Raw genomic sequence first — 25,384 nt, 5'->3', positions numbered from 1 at the left:
TCATTTACTGGGATTTAGGGATGGCTCTCTACCTGGAATTCAAACTTAGGCCTGTCTGATTCCAAGTCTAACTCGATGCTGTGATTTGCCCAAGAATAGTGTTGCCTGGATTCTCTGTGGACCTTAGTGACTGTCAATGCATTTTCAGGGATCAGGCAACAGCTCTCTGCTGTGATGCTCCAGACTGTAGCTCTCACTGTATCTTCCAAGCATATTCCTGGCCCTTTCAGGAAGTAATAGTAATGGCTACTTTTGGGGCAAAGGATATTATAATGCATGACCTGCCCAAAGTGAATGATATGCACTTTTAAAGACCACTGTTTGTACATCATATCAGCAGCAGAGTTTAAAAGACTCTCGTACAAGTTTCGGGGATGTCAACCTCTGTGCTTCTCTACTCTCACCCATTCAGAGAAGGCAAGTCCTGAATGTTGAGAATACACGCAATAGGAAGGAGAAATAAAAGCAGTGTGTGACTTCCCCTCTGTCCACTCTGCTGGCTTTATTCCAGATAGTCTTGAAGATCCTGGACTGAAAACCTGGTCACTCGGAGGTCTGCACTGCCCCATGGCACAGCTGCTGAAACCCCAAGTCTCCAAGGGACTGTCTTTGGCTGTCTCTCTTATCCCTTCTCCTCTGTCTCATAAATACAAACAGCATAGTTCTAGAGAGTCTTAAACCTCACTTTTGAAGTGATAATTCATTTTAGTATTTAATAGTTAAAATGTCTTTAGAAATTAATTAGAAAAAATATAGGCTCAAATAAAAGAGAGCATTATAGAAAATTTTACAGTTTTATATTTTCATGTAATTTATCTGAACTAAATAAATCAATCTAAAATTTTTCTTCCTGACCCTGTAACTAAAATACCCACGTTTATTATGAACAGCCTTTTTCGAGGAATACTTCCACATTTTACCATGAAGTTTGCTTTTGTCCTGTCAATTTTTCTATCCTTCATTATGTTAACTTCAGAGGTTTTCACTAGAGGGTTACACGATTTTTTCCAGTCATGCTAAAGTCACCACTGGGACTTTTTCAATCTCCAGATAAAGCATTTTTGTTCTATTTTTGCTCACAGTACACCTACATTGGTAAGTGATGTTAGGCAACCACATTTTAACTTCATTTTGATGTAGCAATACCAAATGGCCACAATTTAAAATGAAACCTTACCTAATGAAACTAATATTAACCCCACTTAATGGTGAGAGAAAAACAAGACAAACATTTAAAAATTTTATTTTGTGGTGATTTTGGAGAGGTAAATTCAAATATACTAGATAATAAACACAATAGAAAATTTTAGGATAAAGGCCAAAAAACAGACCAAAAGGTTTAGTTTCAAAGATATTATCTTTGTGGTACTAGTAATGTTATGGAACTCACTGTAATGAATAATCGTACTCAGAAATACTACATACCAAAATTTCTACTCAGTAAAAAAGTTTAAAAATAACTATGTGACTCATGCAAGGAAGTAAAAGCAACTGAAGATGGACACTGAGACTCTCCCTGCCTTCCTTCTACCCGTGCTCATTAATGGCCTTCTCAAAGGTTTCAAGGCCTTCTCCTTGGCCACCTATCCCACCGGCCCGCCCCTCACTCTCCTGGACTTGGAATTTATCATCTTCTAACATACTACATAATTTAGTTATGTTTATTTGAATTATCTATCTATTGTCTCTACCTCACCCACCCTCCACACCCTGCTAGGATGTATGTTTCTCAAGGGCAGGCATTTTTGTACGTTTTGCTAACAGACAGATATTTTGTCTATTTTGTGATTTAGCTAAAGCACCTACAACAGTTCCTGCAACAGAATAGATAAATTAATTAATTAATTAATTTAAATGAAGCATCTTTTGACTCTAATACAATAAACAGCTCAGGGAATGGAGAAGTAATTATAAGTCAATTCAGAAAACGAGACTTATAAAACAAGGATGGTAATGCTGGGAATTGCCATGGTTTGGCAATTGCCTCCAAAATTCAAGTTGAAACCTAATCCCCATTGTGGCATTGTGGTGGTATTAAAAGGTGGGGCCTTAGGAGGTGATTAGGTCATGAGGGCTCTACCATCATCAATGGGATTAGTGCTGATATAAAACGGCCTGAGGGAGCTTGTTAGCCTCCTTTTCCCTTTACTCTTCTGCCATGTAAGGACACAAAGAAGGTGCCGTCTATGAGAAACAGGCCCTCACTAGATACCAAATCTGCTGGCACCGTGATCTTGGACATCCCAGCCTCCAGAACAATGAGCTATAAGTTTCTGTTGTTTATAAATTACCCATATATTTGTTATAGCAACCTGAATGGACTAAGACAGAATAATAGTAACAACATAATAATGAACAGTTATGGGTATTTATTATGTATAGCCACTCTTTTAAATGTTTTATATATATTATCTCATTCAATCTCCCAACAACCCTGTAAGATAACCATCTTTTTCACTTTACAGATAAGGAAACTGAGACACAGGGATGTTAAGTAACTGGCTCATGATCATAGGACTAGCAAGTAGCACAGCCAGGATTTGAATCCAGGAGCATGGTGGAGAGGCTGTGCTTCCTACTCCCATGGAAAAAGAATGACCAGGGGAAACTGATTTTTGTATGTTCACTTTTGCTCCAGGAGCAGGAGAGACAGGCAGGAAGTCTGGGACTCCCTCTTTAAAATGCCAGTATCCTGGCAGGAAACATATCTGAAACTAGCACTGTGAAATCTTTAGCAGGGATTAACTGAGAGTAAGCCAAGTTCAGCAAAAGAACACAAGCTAGAGAGTAGTGGGGAGAGGGCAAGAGAAGGAGAAAAACATTGGCAATTGGGTGCAGAGCTACTAAAGATAAACTTCTGCATATTCTATTTTGAAAATGTCACTAGTATGTGTTCTGTCAGTGACAACAATAATCATTTCCTGGCCTACATTTTGCCAGCCTACCCTCTGCCTTTGAAATAAGATTATAAGATACAATCCAATAAAAACTTATGGTTTCACACCGTTAAGTAATGCTATTTTATTTTTTCCCCCAAAATAATTTTCCCAAAAAGAAATATGAGGTAGTAATGTGCTATGACTAGAGCAGACAGTGCTAATAAATAACAATGGCTATTAGAAAATAAACTTGAACAAATAGTACTTTCTCTTTTTCTTTGTGTGTGTGCGCGTGTGTGTGTGTGTCTATACAAGTACATCATCAGTTATAAAAAGGAGAGGACTTTTCTGCTGAAGGAGTAAGTCCCTTGTTACCATTTGGGAAATGCCACTATGAAATGTATTCATTAAAAGAATTATATTTCCACAGCTATATTCTTGTTCAAAAACATCAAAGGGCAGAAAAGCATGAGGGAAAAAGTATGACATCCCATTCATCTAGTATGGTAACTCATATTCCACAACAAGGCAACATATAGAGTATTTAGAAACAACTTTTGCTGTTGAATTAGTTTTCTCCTTGTTGTTTTTATGGAAAGACCCAAAAAGAAGAGGAAAGTACCAGAAATTCACTAATTTGATTACAATCCAGTCTTTCTTGTTTCAGAGCCACCAAAACATTTTTATATTTATTTTTACTGGTAAATACAACACTTTTGAAGTTCAATAACAAGTTAATGGTCCAAGTTTGTTTTTTTTTCTTCTCTTTAAACCATAATGACCTTTATAGAAGCAAAAGAACAACATTTGACATTTTGCGGAAAAAAAAAGAAACATAATTTAGCAATTTTTCACCAATTGCTGCATGCTACGGCTTTAGAGTTGCTCAACTCTTTCCAGACACAAATGTCTCCCAAGCATGCTTCATATTCTTTTAAAATCACAAGTAAATAAACCAAAAAATATTTAATTAGTTGAGCCTGTACCTCATATTTGGCTGACGTGATCTCTCTGGAGAAAAAAAAAAAAAATCCATTATCAAAAGGAAGAAAGGAAAACACCACAAGGCCCAGATGACACTGGACATGCAGGACTTGCTTTTGTCTCCAATGCTGTGGTTCTGAACCGCAGCTCGGATCCTGTCCAAACTGCAGGTCCTGACTTGGTTACTCAGACTTCTGGCCCGACTTTCACACCATAAAGAAGAAACATACCAGTCAGCTCCGGGGCTAACATCCCTTTTGAGTTGCCCCATGTATTTACCTGTTCACTTGGCCTTTTGTTTCACTTGGAACAAAAATAGCCTGCTGTCTCCATCCTAGCCACTGCACCCCTGGCATGGCTTCTGGTTGTGGCGAAGATTTCCGATAGTCTGGTATAAGGATGGGTGCATTCATGGATCAAGCTAGAAAGGAGCACTGAGCATCTCCCATGGTCTCATGATTTAGCACCTCTACTTTTGATTTCTTTTTCTTATAGTTGAGGACTAGAAATAAATAGTGTTCCCCTATATTCCCCATTCTACTCTGTACTTTCTTTCTTTCTTTTTTTTTTTTTTTTTTTTTGAGACGGAGTCTCACTCTGTCCCCCTTGCTGGAGTGCAGTGGCCGGATCTCAGCTCACTGCAAGCTCCGCCTCCCGGGTTCAGGCCATTTTCCTGCCTCAGCCTCCCGAGTAGCTGGGACTACAGGCGCCCGCCACCTCGCCTGGCTAGTTTTTTTGTATTTTTTAGTAGAGACGGGGTTTCACTGTGTTAGCCAGGATGGTCTCGATCTCCTGACCTCGTGATCCACCCGTCTCGGCCTCCCAAAGTGCTGGGATTACAGGCTTGAGCCACCGCGCCCGGCCTCTTTTTTTTTTTTTTTTTTTGAGCCAGAGTCTCATTCTGTTGCCCAGGCTGGAGTGCAACGGCATGATCTTGGCTCACTGCAGCCTCCTCTTTCGGGGTTCAAGCAATTCTTCTGCCTCAGCCTCCCGAGTAGCTGGGATTACAGGTGCCTGCTACCATGCCAGGCTAATTTTTGTATTTTTAGTAGAAATGGGGTTTTACCATGTTGGCCAGGCTGGTTTCGAACTCCTGACCTCAAGTGACCCGCCCACCTTGGCCTTGCAAAATGCTGGGATTACAGGTGTGAGCCATAGCGCCTGGCCCCATTCTATAGTTTCATATCTCTTCTGTCTCCCACAGCATCTCATTCCCTTCTGTATGGCTATACTCCACATTGCCAAGGACAGCTGAAGAGCTTCTGACCTGACTTAGAATGAGTGACTTTTTGTCTTCCCTGCAGCTGTAGTACTGAGCCATGTGGAGCCCAGTGTTTGGCACTAGTCTAGAACAGGCCCCGAATGTCCAGACTCTCTGTTCTCTCCTTTCAGATCAGCTATGGACTTGAGGTCACTCGAGGGGATGGATCATCCTGAGGCCACCCTGGGAACTGGGGTTTGTTCCAGACTGTGTTCAGAAAAGGGGTCCAAAAGCTCTAAAAACAACTCTGATTAGAAAAAAATGTTCAGTGTAGAAAATTTGTAAAAGATAGACAAAGTTGGACAAATTTCTTTTTCCTGATCCACATGGACTATGAGGGAATGCCTACTAGGTAAGCCAGAGGCTACAAACTGGCAGCTTGAATACTGCCTGCTGGCAGGTTTTCATTGGCCCGCATAGTGTTTAAAGGTTGTCTTAAATACTTGCCACCATTCACAAATTAGGAGCTTTCAAATAAAAAATTTGGTTTCTGGCTTCTTTAGAAAAATCAGAAGATCTGACTGACACTGGATCTGCTTCCTGACCAGCAGATGTTTAACCGAAGCCACATAGCTGCTGCCCCTTTATCTCCCTTCTTCCCCCCTTACAAGGCATGCTCCCACTTGACCACAGGCTCCAGGCGAGTTTGCTTCCAGCCTTTGTAGACACAGGAGTTTGCAGCATCTTGGATACCCTGAGTATCCAGGTGAGCACCTGGTGTAAGTGCTATCCTCTTGTCAGTAGCTCTCTAGCAAGATTTGGTTCTTGCTAGTCTCACCTTTTCTACACTTTTTCTACTTCCTGTTGAGTTGCCCTGAGGCTGGATAGGCACTCACTAGTGCCTTTTCCTTTGCCAAAAGGTTCTGAATGATCAAGCAAAGCCAAGGTCCTGCAGTCTCTGCTGTCCTTGTGTCTGCAAATCCAATAGCTGTTTGGGCTGGAAAAGACTTGTGCTAGTGAGGAAGATCTATAACTTTTATAATTGAGCCAAGTATTTGCCAATATAAAGATACAAAGTCACGCCAATGGAGAGACTTTCCGGAACCAAAGGAGAAGTGGATGTGTGTGGTTTACTTCTTAATGTTTGCCCTAAAGTTGGCTACAAAGTTGATAAATATGAGGTATGATGCCTGAAGTCAAGATAAGAAAAGTTCTAAAACATTTTGTTTGCTTCTACCTGCAACTATGGAGATTACATTTAGATTTCATCTGTGGGACAGTTGCCAGTTCCTTCCTTAGAAAATAGCAGAGGCTAACTTTTGGTGACACACAGCATGAAAGCCACCATGGGGGTAGGTGATAAGTTGGTAACAGAGAAGCAAAAGACAATTAGGGACGATTTTCAAAGTGCTTCAGGGCCTGCAGCTGTAAGACTCCCGTGGACTGCACAGCAGTGGTGTGCCTACATTTTTCTTCTTCACACAGCTCTAAAAACATAAGCAATCAGCTCTTGGCTGACTTCAGGAATCCAGTTGCCTATGTATGATTCCTCACAGCACCTGCCAGTATTAACTGCCACTAGGAATGTGCACTGGCATTCTGAAATGGCACAAATCTGGGTGTTTTATTATTTCTTTTTGCTCTTACTGAATTGGAAAATTCACCATGTCTTCTAAAAATAAAAGAATTCCCTGCTGAACACTATTAGGTGGATTTTAAAACTTTGTTTGCTTTTTTAAAGCAGAGATGAGTCCTTGTATGCTAAAGGCTTGCTCTCTCAGAGAACAAGTCATACACAGTTATCTGTGGGATTACTAACAGAGCTGTGACTGTATGAGAATGATCAAGATAGATGAAAAATGAAAACAATGGGATGCAATAGAAAACAGATGTTCAAAGGAGAAGAAAATGATAAGAAGTTCCAGTTGATGAAACAGAGATGGAGACAGGAAAAGAAAAAAGAGATTTCCCTGTGAGTTTAGAGAGATACAAGCAGTGCCAAGTTCAGAGGGCCCCTGATTGGTGCCATTCTCTATGCCTTAAGGATTAGATAAGGTTCTTTCACTTCAGTGCTCATTTGTGCAGTGTCTTAAAAAAAAAAAAAAAAAAAAGTGTGCCAGGAATTCAATTCAGTACGATCTTAGCACTGTAAGAGGTGTTACAACTATGAGAGGCATAGGAGATTTTTAAATCATGGCCCCTGATCTCAAGAAGATTACACTCTGGATTACAGTTTGTGTATTTATGTATTATTTATTTATGGTAAATTCTTTTCATGCTGCTCTGAGCTCATTCTCAGAGTCAGTATCAGTGCAAGGAGCAAAGCATCCATCATAATGGTTCTGTCCTCCAGCGGAATAAACTCCCTGGTGGCTGTCTTTGGATTTGTCTTTATAGATAGAATGTAAAAGGCCAGAATTCAATAATTGCAGGGGTTATGGTATTTACAAAAAAATAATTTTTTAGAAGCTTTTTCCCCCAATTACTTTAAACTGTTTAAATAGATCCCATAATAGTGTGACACAAAGACTTGGCTCATGTGACCATCCCCCTCCCCCAAGGCCTTTTCAACAGTATTTCTCTTTATTATCCTACATAAGCTTAATTCCAGCCAGACAAGGATGACTATGCTCTCCCCACCTTGTACATTTTCCCATTCCTGACTTCTATCTGAAGAACCTGAAGAGACTTCCTTTGCCTCTAGACTCATCCAAATTTGGTAACATTATAGCCTGGCTAAGGACCACATCTTTCCTAAAGCCATCTCTGACTTTTCTAGATATTCCTGTGAACTTATCAAATTATTATTATTGCTAAGAATAATTACAAATAACACTAGATAGCAACCACCACAATGACAATAAGAGTAGCTAATATTTTCTGAGCACCGTTCCTGCTTTGCACACGTGGCCATGCTTCACATATATTATTTATACTACTCAGTCCTCTCAACAATCCTAATCCTAAGGTGGGTTCTATTATTATTCTCATTTTTTGAAGACGGAACCTGAGGCTTACAGCAATTGAGTAACTTTCCCAATGATTCCCAGAATAAGTGATAGGGAATTATTGTTAGTATCATCAGTTTAGCATTTAACTATGAAGTGATCACTTGTGCTCTTGAGTTGCTATTTATTGTGCAGTTATTCAAATATTTTCAGTGTAGTAGTTGAGTAAATGGTTTTAGTAAAAAGCAAAACTGAGGTTTCCAATATAATACAAAATGTCCTCTTCTTTCAGCGTTGCAGTGCATGATGAGGAAACTGATTATAGATTCCCCACTCATATGTTATTTATTGGGTATGTGACCTTGCCTAGAAGTCTCTAAGCCTTTGTTTCTCCATGTGTAAAATGGCAGGAAAAAAAGTCCCTACCATTCAGGTTGCTGCAAAGATTTAATGAAATAAGTACAATTCCACATAATAAACACTTAATCAATATTATTGTTCTTGTTCTGATTTTTATTATAATATATATTGAGGGCATAGAATAATCAGTCTACAAATACATACATGAACATAGTCTGGATAGATTAATGTTTCTGAATGAATGCAAAAATAAATATAAGACTTCCAGTGTTATGATACTGGTTCCAACAATAAACTATGTATAATTTACTTTATATATTTGACATTACAAATTTTCCAAATAAAAATTTTACTATAAAATTTTATAATCAATTGTGCTATGAGGAGTACTCTGATGAATTCAAATTCTTTTGTTTTCCTCAAATGGTTACATATTAGATTTTTCTTGCAAACCTTTTTAAATGACCATCTTAACATTCTACTTTACCTACTTTTTACCTACTATTATTTAGTCTTAGCTAATAATTGTATTCCTGATAGGTGATGTTGCATAGTACTCCTCTGGGTACTCCCTATTCTAGCAATCAACATGCAAACAAAACTTTCTGAAAATTCTTTATGAAGGTAATGAGCCAATCCTGATTTTACCAATTTTCTTCCTAAGTATCACATGCCAAATCAAATATTATCTGCCTAGCGTAGTGGCCCCCTTTTTGCAATGCTTGACTATATTACCACTTTATAACAGAGTTTCCAAGACTAGCAGTATGGTACTGGCCCAACATGTCCCAAAACATTAACTATGGAACAAAGGACAAAATATAACAGGCAGATTTTATGTCTACATCACATTTATATGGCACCCATACATTGAGGTCTTATTTCCAAATAAGATAACTGAGTTGGTAGCTTAGTAAATGCAGCCTGTGACATCATCGGGCTTTGAACAGACTGAACAATTAGACTAACCGAAGGGAATTAGAGAAAACACTGCTAACTGATTTCAGTGAAGTAATCTTACATGAAATGCATATGCAATTATGGTATCATATTAGGGACAAGAGAAAGGCAGTTAATGTTAATATACACCAGGTAAGTGCTAGAAATTTCACATTCTTTGATTGATTTCCAATAGGTGCCTTGTAAAATAAGTAGTGCTAGCCTCATTTCAGAAAAATTATATAATTTGCCTACAATCACAAAACTAAAAATTAATAAGACAGGATTTGTATTTCAAGGTATTATCAATTTGCTGTTTCATGCCATTTCTCAAAGTAAAGAGAACATATTTAAAATATTTGCAGAGGAAAACAGTGACATGGAATTGGTTTATTCTGCAGGACTAAAGATAGAACTTCCCAGACCCATCTATCTAAAGAGTTTAAAAAGAAAGTTCAGTTTATATTTGAATTCATGTTCTTTATATTTTTTTCAGTAGAACTGTAGTTGACATTTTTCTATCCGTATTCTGAGACGGCAGATCTGTTTCCTGGAGTACTATCCATTTGGCGCATGTACCTTTAGTTGTAGTTGCCCTTTGTGTTATTAGTCTGTTTGTTTTTGTTTGTTTGTTTTGTTTTGTTTTTTAGATGGAGGCTCACTCTGTCGCCCAGGCTGGAGTACAATGGCATGACCTCGGCTCACTACAACCTCTGCCTCCTGTGTTCAAGCGATCCTTCTGCCTCAGCCTCCCAAGTAGCTAATTTTTGTATGTTTAGTACACCGTGCCCAGCTAATTTTTGTATGTTTAGTAGCCATGGGGTTTCACCATGTTAGCCAGCCTGGCTTCGAGCTCCTGACCTCAAGTGATTTGCCCACCTTGGCCTCCCAAAGTGCTGGGATTATAGGCATGAGCCACTGTACCTGGCCAGTCTGTTTTTCCTATTGTTTTATTTCAGCTTTGTGAAATAGGTGTGGCCATTCTGAAGCTGAAATATCATTTCTGAATCTCAATCTTCAATTGATGGATTACAGATTCTAAGATCTTACTCAACCTCCATATTTATTGCTTTAGTTTTGGTGAATGTAAGAAAAAGTACAGTTCATCAGCTGACCATAAGACGTTGCATGTACAGGCTTCCTCATCATGATGTTCTTAGGATGCCGGCCCAGGAGTGTATGCCTTAAAAGGTATCCACTAAATACCTGATGAATTTCAGCACCTCTAAATATCTTCATTTATTAGTATGCAATCAGTATATGTTAAAAATTATTAGATATAATTTGTTGAAATAAATGTATTGAGATTTTTGTTGCCGGCTCTGATGGAGTAGTGTATGTCAGATTAACCTCATTGAGTACAACTATTTAAACTGGAGAAAAATGTTTTCACACACACTTATACAATAACAAAAATAGGAACACAAACAAAACCAATAACACAAGAACAAGAACAATAATGAAATAGGGGTTGAAAGGCATCAGGGAGTACTCAAAACAGCCAGTAGTTGAGGGGCCAAGATCCTGGAGAGAAGCAAAACCCATTTATTGGGGAGCCCTATATTCAGCGCTGTTTTTTTTCCTATGAGAGATCTTGTAGTTTGCAGTGAGATGCCTAGAGGCTGAACAGAAAGTTGCAGCCTGAGACTTGCAGGAATCTGACACGGTTGGGGAGATAAATAACAGAGTTCAAGTCCTCCAAGGCAGCCAGGACTTGAGGAGCCACGATTCCAAAGAAAAAGGAAATGACGGCATGTTACACTTGTGAAGCTGCCTGTGCATGAGAGGAAAGGCTATGGGGACTAAGCAGAAAGCAGCTGCTCAGAAGCTAAGAAGCTGAGTAATGAATTCAAGAGTCTCATAGTATTGGGGAATGAAAAAATGGAGTTCAGAGACAAGGAGGGGAGGTTTCTAGAAAACACAATAGGCTTTCACTGGAGTCCTGGGTCCCCTCCGCAAATTTCCACTTTGTCTCAAGAGAGAGAAAACTATAAATAGATTGGTTAACCTTCACATGGCCTGAAACCCATTTCCTTCCCTTCCTTCCTCCCTCCCTCCTTCCCTTTCTTTCTTTTGACAGAGTTGCTTTGTTGCCGAGGCTGGAGTGCAGTGGTGTGATCTTGGCTCACTGCAACCTCCGCTTCCCGGGTTCAAGCAATTCTCCTGCCTCAACCTTCTGAGTAGCTGCAATTACAGGCGTGTGCCACCACACCTGGCTAATTTTTGTATTTTTGGTAGAGATGGGGTTTCACCATGTTGGCCAAGCTGGTCTCGAACTCCTGACCTCAGGTGATCCACCCACCTCAGCTTCCCAAAGTGCTGGGATTATAGGCTTGAGCCACTGCACTCAGCCATCTTTCTGTGTGGTTTTGTGTTTCTGAGGTGAAGTCTCGCACTGTTGCCCAGGTTGGAGTGCGGTGATGCATTCTCGGCTCACTGCTACCTCCGCCTCCCAGGTTCAAGTGATTCTCCTGCCTCAGCCTCCCAAGTAGCTGGGATTACAGGCTCCTGCCACCATGCCCAGCGTTTTTTTTTTTTTTTTTTGTATTTTTAGTAGAGATGGGGTTTCACTATGTTGGCCAGGCTGGTCTCAAACTCCTGACCACATGATCTGCCCGCCTCGTCCTCCCAAAGTGCTGGGATGGCAGGCGTGAGCCACTGTGCCTGGCTTTTTTTTTTTTTTTTTTTTTTGAGATGCAGTCTCACTCTGTTGCCCAGGCTGGAGTACAGCGATGTGATTTCGGCTCACTGCAACCTCTGCCTCCCAGGTTCAAGCAATTCTTCTGCCTCAGCCTCCCGAGTAGCTGGGACTAAAGGCACAGGCCAGCATGCCCAGCTAATTTTTGTATTTTTAGTAGAGACGGGGTTTCGCCATGTTGGCCAGGTTGGTCTCGAACTCCTGACCTCAGGGGATCCACCCACTTCGGCCTCCCAGAGTGCTGGGATTATAGGCATGAGCCACTGTGCACAGCCTCTTTCTTTTTTTAATGATACAATATGCTAGGATTTATTAGGAATATATAGACAATATACTGAGGGACTATAATTATGGAACAACTGACTCTCTTAGAGGAGGTAAAGGAAGGCCTCAATGGGGAGGTAATCTCTGAGCTGTGGAAACCCATTTTCTACTGGATCAAGGTGGTCTGCCTATATTCAATTTGCCTTCCAAAAGAAATTAAATTCTCTTAAGAGGGAAAAATTTGAACTTATCCTGAGATTGCACACTGACTGCCATCCATGGAAATTTAGCCTGTAATAGCTTTTGCTTGGCCCGCACAGTGTTCGCTTTTTTCATTCGTATTTGAGCGCTTTTAGGAGGAGTGTGAGTTCTCCAGTTCTTCTGCAGTCCCCACTGATCCCTATAGTCTCACAATAAGCACATTTCAGCCATATAAGTTACCTGCTTGAGCCTAAAGGTGTTTGGTACATATCTGACAGCAGATGAATGACATACAACAGATCTACACTGTAAACCAAGGAATGTGATGGTAGTTACAGAGGAGCTACGGGAGCTGCACGAAGGAAATACCTGTGAGTGAATGCGACCATTGATGGGGAGAGCCTATGCCGTAAGAGAAGAGTCAAAGACTAGGTTTACACTCTCAGCTCGTTGGCCTCTCAGTTTTCTTTATATATATCCTGAGATAAACACTTCTTTTTGCTCATTTATTCATCTATAATGATTTGCACTTGTAAAATATTGCATAGTTTACAGATTTTATTTATACACATATATTTTTACACAGTCCTTAGGACAAAATTTAGGGCCAAAATCAGCACCTCTGAAAAGCGGATAATGCATGTTGCTCGGTAAAATAGAGGTTGCTTGACACTTAACTACAGGCATCTTCTACTAAATCTGACGGCTGAACATTACAAAATGTTGGTGTAAAATATTCATATAAAAGTATTTTTTAAAAAATGTATTCTCCCCACCCCAACATTTGAGTAATACGAGAGATAAGAATAAAATTTTAGATCCTGGAAAAAATTATCAGTTAACATGAAGACAACGAATTTGAATGACCAGGTAAAAACGAGTCCCAAATGCCATTTGCTTTGTTCTCTCGAACTCTTTTGAAGAGGACGTATGCATCTTGTTTAGTTTAAATCTTGTACGTTTGCTCTTTCAAGTATTGGAGTGTGCTAGATCTTTTTGCAGGCAAAGTAAAGGCTCACAGAGCCCAGGAAAAGCACGTTATTAATACATTGTTTAAAATGCAATAAATGTGATCATAGAACGCTCGGAAAATGGAAACATCACAGGGAAAAAAAACTAAAAGATTAAAAGATAGCACGAATTAGAGCAGAAGAAACGGAGGCACCTCTTTGGAAGGAGGGAGCCAGGTATGAAAAGGTATAGTTCAAGCCTCTCATTACTAAAACTGTATTTGTGGAAGATGTTTACTGGCAGATCAGACCTTGACACTTTTATTTAGATAACCCAGATGAAACAAAAGTGAAAATCCTGCAGTCTATCTAAAGAATGATGCCTGGCCAATCAACAGGCTAATGAGCAGGCAATGTCAGACACTGTCACTCATTGTGAAATGGAGTTAGCTTGTTGCTCAAAAACAGAGAGATGTTTCACCAGCCCAGATGCTGCTGAACACAGGGCACAGTGGCACAACCTGATTAAGAAAATTTAGGTACACCTTGTCTCAGCTTCTATGTATTTATCTGTGAAGTTATAGAAACCTTTGGGGATGTTCTGAAGAGCGCATGAGGCATTCATTAGTCTCTCTGAATTCTCACTTTACAAAACAAATTTAGTGAATTTTTTTTCCACTGAATTTGACATGGCTCTGGGACAAATCAATGATAGAGTCCCAGCCTCCCCTGGCTTCTACATGTTTATTCCAGGGTTTTCTGGGAAGACTGCTTTTCTGCTCTTCATGAATAGTTCATGTGCTAGTCTCCAGTGGAAACAAAGTGACATTTCTTATTACTGTTGGCTGTTGGAAAGCAATTGGAAAGGGAGTGCCTTGAAACAATTAGTCCTCTGTAACCGATTATTTAACAATGTGTATTTCCCAAGAGCTGTTTATCCTCAAAAGGAGGCAGCCAAGACTAAATATGTACTGTATCTAAGCAGACACCTGCACTGAACCCTTCTGGATACTAAGTGAGAATTGAAGGGGGATTATTAATTTGATCCAGTATTCCATTTGGGATGGAATCTATATTTTCTATGAGCAAAGAAATATGTTCCATTTCTTATGATACCTCAAAAACTATTTTCATTTGGGAAAATTTCTTCCTAAAAGATGGCTTTAATTTTAAAACTGAAATTCAACATATATCAACAAGAGACACATAGAAAACAAGAAAAGAAAGGGTAAAAGGCAGGGTGGGTGGAGAGAGAGAGAGAGACAGAGTGAGAGAGAGAGAACTGTTTGTTTTTTTAAAATAAGAGAAATGTTTTCTGTGTTTAAGGCACTCTAGTGACCACCAAAAAACAATTTTTAAAAAACAGAATAAACTGTTTCCATCTTTCAATCACTTATTTCCCAGTCATTTAGTAGCTTAAGACACGGGGCTAGGAATGAAAATGATTTTAACCAACTGGCTCTTTAAGTCTGAATATGGACTACATATTTTTAGCTACAAATTCCATGTTGTAACTCCCCTCTCTGAAATAGGGAATGATTCAAAACGTGCCAGGGAACATCTCGAGACCAGATGCTTGTACAAACGAACATGTACAAGTCAGTCACAGAGAAACAGTCAAACAGTACTCTGGAGAATGCAGTCTCATAACTGACATACTGAGAAGTGTCATATCCCAACACTGTGCAAAGCTCTGCTCACTTGCCAGCTTATGCATTCCAAGAAGAATGCGTTTCAGATTTTGGAAAGCTTCTATGCATATGAACCTTCTCCACAAATGGATTTTCTAGCATCTCCAAGCAGCACACGTCTGTTACTGCTGGCTACTCTCATTATCTTACATGGGATTCTCTCTACATGTGAGAAAATTGTCAGTGAAATTCTAACACAGTAAGTGTGAGAGACCTCCTAGAAGAAAACCTGAAATAAATGCTGTATTTCAGCCTGAATCTGACTGGTTCATGTTAAAATTAGAAGAAATATTTCAGCACATAATTACAGCTAGGAGTGACATGCAAAATATTTAATAATGAGTGTGGCATAAGCATTGCCCAATCAGAATGGCTGCAGGTCTAGCGCTGCACTAGCATCCTGGAGGATCCCTGTCTGGAAGCCTAGAGATGCTTCTAATCTCAATGGGTGGAAGCCTGGAACACCTGCAAGCTTTGGACAGTAGCTATTTTCAATATTTTAACTGACAGGGTTCTGCCAGGGTCTTCCAGCTGAGTATAAACCTGGTGATTGTTACCAATAAATGATGATACAAATTTGGATATACCTTGGCCTGATTAGTTTAAGAAACTTACAACCTATAAATATTAGCATGAATCCCCTTAGAAATGACAAACTCAGCTCAGTTTTTTTTTTTTTTTAAATAGAGGTTATTGGATTAATGGCACAGGAAAATAAAAAATATTAAACATAGCTTCTTATGAATTTCTTGTGGACAATATAGAGACATTGGTTATATGATAGATCACAAGCACTATTCTAACAAACTGATATCACACTGATAAAGTTTCCTAATTTTGTGACAGAAGCTGTTGCTGGCCTTGTCCCAAACTTGTATCAATGAACAAGCAGATTTAGAAAGTAAGTATAGTGGATGTCTGTTACTTTGGCCTGCCTAGCACTGTTGCCCCCTTCTTTTGGTAAGAGAATCCTTTCTTCTGGCAGGAATTCCATTCCATGTGGTTTTTTATGAAACCAGCTTGAGTCTTTCCATTATTGGACTCTGTTCATGACCCAGGCCTGGCCAGAGTACCTGTTACCCTGTGATTGGTTCCTGCATGGGATGCAACCCAGGATGGTACCATTCAGACCTCCATAGGATTTTCTTATCTAGGAATAAGCTCTCTCCTGCTGGGGCTGGAAAGCTGGCAGGAGGTGAGTCTTGCGCCGTGGCGGCCACCATGATCAATGCACTTGGAAAGCCCATTCAGCGTAAGGAAACATAGAACCCCAAGGCCTTTGGAATCTGGGCTCACTAGGCATGTAGGTAAAAAAGTACTTTTCTTCTCTCTTGAAGTCAGAGTCCTTCTTTTGACAAAAAATAAAGCACAATGAAAAATCAGGATTTGTTAACCTCACATCATGGGGAAGTGGCAAAAACACAATTATCAAGACCATGCTCACATGTTATATAGTAGCTACTGGAATTAGGAACAAATTCTGATTGAATAAGCTGAAAGGGCATTTTCACCTTCATTCTCTATGTTCTGCTCACCCTTGATATCCAACAGTTTAATATTTTTAAATGATCAAGAAAATGTAAAGAATAAGGATAGACCAGTAAGACTTTGAGTAAAAGTTCACTTCTTGGACGAGAAGAAGTCCTTATAGTTCAAGGAAGAGTATTCAGCAATAAAAATTAACAGTAAATGTTTAGAATGATGATTTTTAAACCTTATATTTGCATTTGTATCCGTAATGCTTTGCAAAATACCTCACATACATTTTCCTAAATGTGCAAATGTATTATAAGTTTGGTAGTTCAACTTTAAAATTTTAGGAAGTGATAAATTTCAGGTAAATATTTTAGATAATATTTTAAGTGATCAAGATTTTCTTACTTAAAATACATCAGACACTAAATATCAAAAAATCAGGCTAGACATGGTGGCTCATGCCTATAATCCCAGCACTTTGGGAGGCTGAGGTGGGAGGATCACTTGAGGCCAGCAGTTCAAGACCAGCCCAGGCAACATAATAAAACCTTGTCTCTACAAAAAAATAAAAATTAAAAAACAGCCAGGCATGGTGGTGTGTGCCTGTAGTTCAGCTACTTGTGGGGATGAGGCAGGAGGATTGCTTGAGCCCAGGAGTTCAAGGCTGCAGTGAGCTATGATTATGTCATTGCCCTCCAGCTTGGGAGACACAGCGAGACCCAGTCTCAAAGGAAAAAAGAGACTGTAGAGAAAGAGGACAGAGGTGGCTAGAGATCCTGAGACCTCAGATTCTAGAGTGTGTGTTGAAAAATATTTTTAAAAAACTTAAAAGATTAAAAAGATCAGAATATTATAGAAATATCACCTTTCAATAATCAGTTTTAGAGCACCTATGACATCATAATAATCTGGATAAAAAATTAGTCAGTAATCTCCTCTAAGCAAAATGTAGTAAACAAGCATAAGATACATAATATGCTTTTATGGTCATAGGTGTTGACAAAAGTCAGTAGAGAAATATGAAAGCCATCTGAGGGTGGGGGGGGGCAGGGAGGAAACAAACAAGAGTTTATGGAACATACTTAAAAAATCTTACTATTAATACTATATAGCCATATTCCATGGAAAGGCCTAAATTGAATACCTCAAGCGATTTATAAGTTAAATGAACCAAAATAAACTCTAGAGAAAGGATATTTTCCAGGTGTTTCTTAATAGACATTACTTTTAGGACTGATTCACTGAGCACCTGGTACCAGGAATGTGCCAGTGTGCCAGGTACCAACCAACAGCAGTACAAATAATCATTGCTGCTTCAGTAATGTCACCTGGATTGAATTAAGCTCATTAAACATCAGTTTAAAATATTTTTAGTTTTTACTTATTCTTAGTTTCTAGTAAGTTCTTCAAAGAAAGAGACCAAAATGTTTTCTTGTATGTACCAGTGATATATACTACTATGTTCCACAGTCCTCCTTTCTTTACAAACCTCCATAAAAGCTCAATAAACTTTTCCTGTGCATGTGGTTTGATAGGTTACCCAGGCTACCATTATAATCCTAAGGCTTACATTTATTTAATTACTGCTGACTGGCTCAATTACAGATTTAAGTTGTCTAATCTCCACTGAATCCCACTGATTTCTCTCTAAGCAATCCATTTATTGATGATCTTTCAACATAGTTTAAGTTATGTATGTTCTGTCTAGAAACTGCTCCATACCTTTTTAAAATTTTTATCTCATGCTTTGAACCCACTCCTCTCAACAAATGACTTTGCCTCTTGCCTTTAAGACAAAAGAGAGGGCATTACATGCAAATGCCAACATTCCACACTTTCAGCTCCAGAGTAGTTTTTCATGTTCACCAATCATTTATTCTTTCCCCAGCCTCAGAGAAAACAAAACAAAACAAGAGAAAACAAAACAAAACAAAACAAAAAACATTGCTACTCCTCCCTCAGAGAAGCCCTCTATCTCTTCTGTTCTTCCTGCCTCGTCCATGATCTTGCCATGACAATAAATCTTTCCTATAGATGTCAATTTCTCCTCTGTTAGTTCTTGTCACGAGAAAACAAAACCAAAAAATCTCCTTTGAACCAACCAACCTCCCTTCCTAAGCGATTTCTGTCTCTCTTTGCAGTCTCTATTTCACTTCTTTTTCTCATACGGTAGCTCCTATACCAGCCAAATCAGCACCACCTGGAAACTTATTAGAAATGCAAATGATCAGATTCCACCCAGACCTACTGTATCAGAAACTCTGGGTGTGGGGCATAACATCTGTGTTTTAACAAGTTCCCCATGGAATTCCGCTGCACATAACGGTTTTGGGAACCGCTGCTGTAGACTGCATTGTTCCTCAGTTCTCATCCTATTTAACTTCTCTGCTACACTAGCCAGAGTTAGGCATTGCGTCCTCTTGAACTTTCTTTTCTACCCACAACTGCAAACCCTGTCCAGGTTCTCTTTCTAGCTCTCTGATCACTCATTAACAATTTCTTTCATTAGCCCTATCTCTGTACCCAGTTACTAAAACATTGGTATACAGTACTTAGCAATGTCTCCTAAATCTCACCAACTTCACTGCTTATTCACCAGACCTTGCTCTTTATGTGATCTCCACTTGGACTAAAGATATCAGTGCCCAGCCATTCATTCAAGCCAGGAATTTCTAAGTGATGTTCCTCTCTCATACTTTACCTTCCTATATTTAATTGGTTAACCAAATTTCATTAATATTTATCTCATGCTCCTCATGGGTCAGAAGAATTAATATTTTTAAAACAACCATACTAGCCAAAGCAATCTACAGAGTCGATGCAACCCCTACCAAAATACCCATGATATTCTTCTCAGAAATAGAAAAAATAAAATAAAATCCTAAAATTTGTGTGGAATCACAAAAGACCTCAAATAACTAAAGCAATCCTGAGCAAAAGAACAAAGCTGAAGGCATTGTACTATCAGAATTCAAAATATACTACAAAGCTATAGTAACCAAAACAGCATGGTATTGGCATAAACAAAGACAAGTGGACCAATGGAACAGAATAGAGAAACACAAAATTAATCCACATTATCTACAGCCAACTGATTTTTGACAGAAGGCAGCTAGAACATTAATTGGGGAAAGGAAAGCCTCTTCAATAAAGGTTGCTAGGAATCCTGGATGTTCACATGCAGAAGAAAAAATCTAGACCCCCAACTCTCACCCTATACAAAAACCAATCAAAATGGATCAAAGACCTAAATGTAAGACCCAAAACTATAAAATTACTGGAAGAAAACAAGGTGAAATGCTTCACTTTATAATTTTATAAATAGATTCTTATTTATAAAAGGTTTATAAATATAAAAGGATATTAAATATAAAGAAAAGGTTTTAAAGGCTATTAAATATAAATAAAAGGTTTATAAATATAATAAGAATCTATTTACAAAATTATAAGAATCTAAAGATTCTTATTTATAAAATATTTTCCTAGACCAATGTTCTGAAGCATTTTTATAAAATGTTTAGTTTATAAACAAATGGGATTATGTCAAACTAAAAAGCCTCTGCACAACAGGAAACAAAGTAAAAAAGACAACCTAGAGGATGAGAGAAAATATCTGTAAACTATTCATCTGACAGATAATTAATACGCAGAACATACACGGAACTCAAACATTTCAACAGCAAAAGCAATCTGAATAAAACAGGCAAATGATCTGAACAGTTATACAAATGGCCAACAAATATATGAAAAAATGCTCAGCATCACTAATCATCAGGCAAGTGCAAAACAAAGCCACAGTGAATTATCATCTCACCCCAGTTAGGACGACTATCATCAAAAAGACAAAAAATAAATGCTGGTGATGATGCAGAGAAAACAGAATTCTTCTACGCTGCTAGTATAACCACTATAGAGAATGGTATGGATGTTCCTAAAAAAATTGTCAATAGAACTACATATGATCCAGTCATCTCGCCACTGAGCATTTATCCCAAGGAAAGAAAATCAGTGTATTGAAGAGACATCTGCACACCCATGTTTGTTGCCGCACTATTTGCAATAGCCAAGATGTGGAATCAACCTAGGTGTCCAATAACCAGTGAATGGATAAATGGTAAATATACACAATGGAATACTATTCAGCCATAAAAAAGAATGATGGCCAGGTGCGGTGGCTCACACCTGTAATCCCAGCACTTTGGGAGGCAAGGTGAGTGGACTGCTTGAGTTCAGGAGTTCAAGAGCAGCCTGGGAAACACGGCGAAACCCTGTCTCTACAAAACAAACAAACAAACAAACAAAATTAGCCAGGCATGGTGGCATGTGCCTGTAGTCCCAGCTACTTGGGAGGCTGAGGTGGGAGATTGCTTGAGCCTGAGGTGGAGGCTGCAGTAAGCTGAGTTCGTGTCACTGCATTCCAGCCTGGATGACAGAGTGAGACTCCGTCTCAAAAAAAAAAAAAAAAAAGAAAAGGTTGGTGCAAATGTAACTGCGGTTTTTGCCATTATTTTTAATGGCAAAAATCACAATTACTTTTGCATCAACCCAATATCATTTATGGCAACACAGATGGAACTGGAGGACATTATGGTAAGTGAAATAACCTAAGAACAGAAAATTAGACATTGCATGTTCTCACTCATGTGTGGAAGCTAAAAAATGTTGATCTCATAGAAGTAAAAAGTAGAACAGAGGGTACTAGAAGCTGGGAAGGGTAGGGGGAAAAGGGGGATAGGGAAAGATTTGTTAAAAGATATAAAATTACAGCTAGATAGAAGAACTAAGTTCTTATGTTCTATAGCACTACAGGATGACTACTGTTAACAATATTTTATAGTTTCAAAGTGCTAGATGGAGGACATTGAATATTCCCAACACAAAGTAATGATACATGTTTGAGATGATAGATATGCTAATTCTTTTATTACATGTTATATGTATCAATACTTCACTATGTACCCATAAACATACAATTATTACATATCAATTAAACAATAAAATGAAAAGTGTTTATCTCTGTAACAACTCCCAAACCTGTTACCTACATTTTATTCCCAGGCACACTGCCAGAACACCTATAGTCTAAAATATGACAATAACCTACCTACTTAGAGCTGCTCTTTTTTTCAATATCCTCTCATAAACATTTCATTATCCTTCCAGTACAAACATGTCATCCCATTCAAAATGAAAAAAAAAAATTAATTGACAAGATTAAAAAAAATTAGAACAAAACAAAGAAAAAACACAACTTTGATGGCTTCCCCTTGCTTAAAGACTAAAGTTCAGCATCCTGAGCATAGAAAGCTGGCATTTAAACCAATCTATGCTTTCTGTCTCCTCTCCCACCACTTCTTTTCTAATTGCAAGACCTTTCTTTTTCCTTCTCAACCCATTGCTTAATCTAGGCGAGATTAGTCATTTTCCCTTGCAGCCTTGGCTAACAGTTTTCTCTGCCTGAAATTCCCATCTCTAACCATATACTCATTTATTATTTAATAAGCATTAAATGTGTGATTATCTCAGGGGCAAGTAAAATGAATGAAGTATATCAGGTCTGCTCAGGGCTTGGAAATTGCTGCCACGTAAATACTGCCTTGAAAAAAAAGCCAGCAATTCAGGTTTTTAATGTGAAAATTCCTAATTTTAAAAGTTTGAAGCAAATATTTGAAAATCTAAAACAATCTTTTGTATAACATTGTGTGTCTGACAAGCACAACACACCTGCAGGTTGTTGGTTTGGACCTTGTTCTTAGTTCCACTAGGCCCTAGGGATCCAAAGATAACCAAGACCGAGCCTCTGCCCTGATGGTCAACAGGCCCCTACTCACTTTCAAAATGCTCTGTTTAAATGGCACCTGCCACACTGGATTCTTAAGAGTTAATTGTTTACTCCTTGAATCATCAAATCCCAGAGAAGCCGAGCTGTCTTTTTACCACCTGGCAATAGTAAGTGCTCACCTGTAACTATAACCACAGACAGTTTCCTATATAGAAACTTGTACCAACTTGGTTCTAAAGTTTTAGTTATTTTGTATTTTCCCCTTCCTAAGTTGATAATATGCCTTGATTAGGCACCATCATGTAAGCTATGATCTAACTAAAGAATTTGCTCAGGTGCAAACCTAAAAAATGATCGGAGTCACATTTCAATTGTATGCTACAATTCTGAAAGTGTGTATATGTCTGTATGTTTGCCGCACATGATCCTTGCAAGATGGTAGCCAAAAGAAGGACTATTTAGAGATAATTTTAGTAAATTTAAGAAATTATTTTAGTCTAGGGCAGATCTTTTTACTTTGGAAAACAAGGAAAATGTGTTCACTTGTTCCTTGTTAATATCAGGGTGCAACATCTTTCCATTTAACAAAAGTACTAAAAATTTCAGCTTTCATTTTTGCTGCAGTTATATAATTTCTAGTTACCCAAGCATGCTTATAAAACTAATTTAAGCTGGGCACTGCTGGACTTAGGAGATTTCAGTCATGTTTTAGTGAACCAAACACTCTCATTTCACTAAGCATCACACTTAAGAGGGGACTGCTTGAACATCACTATTTCACTCCTCAATTGATCTAATTTCTAGACCCAGCCACAATCCAAATATGTGCATTGATCTTACATGGCTGCCATCTGCAAAGTTGATAAACATCAATCCTACTGAAAAAGAAATATGTTTGTGTAGTTACTTCGATGTTGTCAAAATGAAGGAGAATAAATATTTGTCTTCCCTAACTGTATAATGAGCAAGTTAGAATCCCAGTCATATTTCATATGTTAAAGATTTAGGCTCCTATCATTTTATTTTACAACTCTATATGATGTTACTGTATACACAAATTCACCTGTGTGTGGATGCCTGACTCTTTAATATTGAAATTCTATGCCTTGTGTTCATTAAGATAAATGTCTGTTGTCACTAACCAAACTGTAAGGCTTACCTGCAGACTGTTGAAAATGACAAAGAGAACCAACATCCAGAAGTGTCTGTAGGCCATGTGTAGTCCTCCCCAAAGCCATGTCACAGAAATCAGAGCAAAGAGATATAAAATCAGTGGAATTTCTAGAAATTAAAAAAAAAAAGAATTTTTGAGCTTCAGAATACTGCACAGTCACATGTATACACAAAGTTATTTTTGGCTTCTTTCTGTGGTATTCTAAGTGCCCATTTTGAGAGAACAACCTTGGAAATCCCATTCTTATGCCAGAGGAGAGAAGGCACATTGCTGAGTCCACATTCTTTCTGTTTTGCAAATGGGGCTGCTGGTAGGTCCAGGGATGGATGGGGGAGGATGAGAACTGTTCCTCTCCTAGACTACCACCTGCTGGACTGTTCAGAAAGTACCACAAGCAACAATGGAGTTGTAGAAATCTCCTTAAAAGAGTGTTCCACCAGAAAATGGCAGTCAGTAGTGTGCTCCTGAAATTAGCATATTCCAACCAGGCACTTAATAACAGAAATTACATAACGTTGTGTGTGTGTGTGTGTGTGTTGGAAAAACCTGTACTCACATCCTTTTTCTGACCGAGAAGACACCAAAATTTATTGGTAAGTTTAAGAGCAAAGAGGAAGTGACTGATTCATAATGATCAACTAAGTTTATTTTACACATGTTCTAATGCAGTTTGTTTCAAACGTTTTCAGAATAGATTTTCTCAGGCTCAAGGGACTTTATTACCCTTTCCACTTGTTTATTTTGAATTTTCTTTGCTATCTGAGTTTTAGAATAATAACCGTACAGAGGTGATTTTAATATTTAAATGACAAGTTATATAAGAGTTAGAAAGTGAATCAGATCTTTGCAGTCACAAATAAACACATTTTCAAGCTGTTGAAAGACATCAGGGTAGACCACACCACTGACAACTTTCATGACAGACCTCAAAGCCCTTCTTTACCCACTACCATCAATTAACACCTAAAATCCTCGTGCACTATGGAATTGAAACAGTTGCTTACAACTTTAGCAATTTTCAAATTTAATTTTATTTAGAAACAATCTCAAATATACAGAAGAGGTGCAAGTAGAGTACAATGAGAAGGTTTTTTTTTTTTTCCTGAATCAATTGAATATTGTCAATCTGATCCCCCATTACCCTCTGAATAATGTGTTTTCTACAAAGACATTTTCCTACATAAACAGGATGCCATGAAATCAGGAAATTAACACCGATATAGTACTATCATTCTCAGATTCCATTTTATTATACCGGTAATTTCCTTTTTAGCAGAGAGATCCAGAGATCCAGCCTTGTATAGTTGACATGTCTCTGTAGACTTTTTTTTTTTTTTTTTTGAGACGGAGTCTGGCTCTGTCGCCCAGGCTGGAGTGCAGTGGCCGGATCTCAGCTCACTGCAAGCTCCGCCTCCCGGGTTTATGCCATTCTCCTACCTCAGCCTGCCGAGTAGCTGGGACTACAGGCACCCGCCACCTCGCCTGGCTAGTTTTTTGTACTTTTTCAGTAGAGACGGGGTTTCACCATGTTAGCCAGGATGGTCTCGATCTCCTGACCTTGTGATCTACCCGTCTCGGCCTCCCAAAGTGCTGGGATTACAGTCTCTGTAGACTCTTAATCCCAAATGGGTCTTCCGTGTGTCCTTGACTTTTGTAACCCTGACACTTTTGATGACTACCAGCCAGTTTTTCTTGTAGAGTGTCCTTAAATTTGAGTTTATTTGATATTTCTCATGATTAGATTTAGATTATGAACTGTTAGAAATCACAGAAGGGATGCTGCGTTCATCTTACAGCATTCTATCTGGTGGCACAAGAACTCAGTTTGTCCCATTAC

At 38.6% G+C, this 25,384-nt stretch overlaps 1 protein-coding gene across 12 annotated transcripts in view; it reads right to left on the bottom strand.

The window, feature by feature from the left end:
* ADGRV1 (adhesion G protein-coupled receptor V1) overlaps positions 1–25,384 on the bottom strand; it is a 597,366-nt gene that overhangs the window by 42,754 nt on the left and 529,228 nt on the right. For 10 of the 12 annotated variants that reach the window (XR_012413865.1, XM_005557361.4, XM_065546489.1 and 7 more), the window contains one exon: positions 23,533–23,654. The exons of the other annotated variants lie outside the window; for them this stretch is intronic. Coding sequence is in view for 9 of the 10 variants with exons in the window: in XM_005557361.4 (XP_005557418.3) it covers positions 23,533–23,654 (122 nt within the window). In the remaining variant the exon portion in view is untranslated. The remainder of the gene's footprint in view (positions 1–23,532; positions 23,655–25,384) is intronic. 12 annotated transcript variants of the gene reach the window in all.

The sequence above is a fragment of the Macaca fascicularis genome, chromosome 6 (genome assembly GCF_037993035.2).
Source record: "Macaca fascicularis isolate 582-1 chromosome 6, T2T-MFA8v1.1".
Classification (NCBI taxonomy): domain Eukaryota; kingdom Metazoa; phylum Chordata; class Mammalia; order Primates; family Cercopithecidae; genus Macaca; species Macaca fascicularis.
Note: the sequence above shows the minus strand (reverse complement) of the source record. Positions and strands in the feature narration are given on the sequence as shown.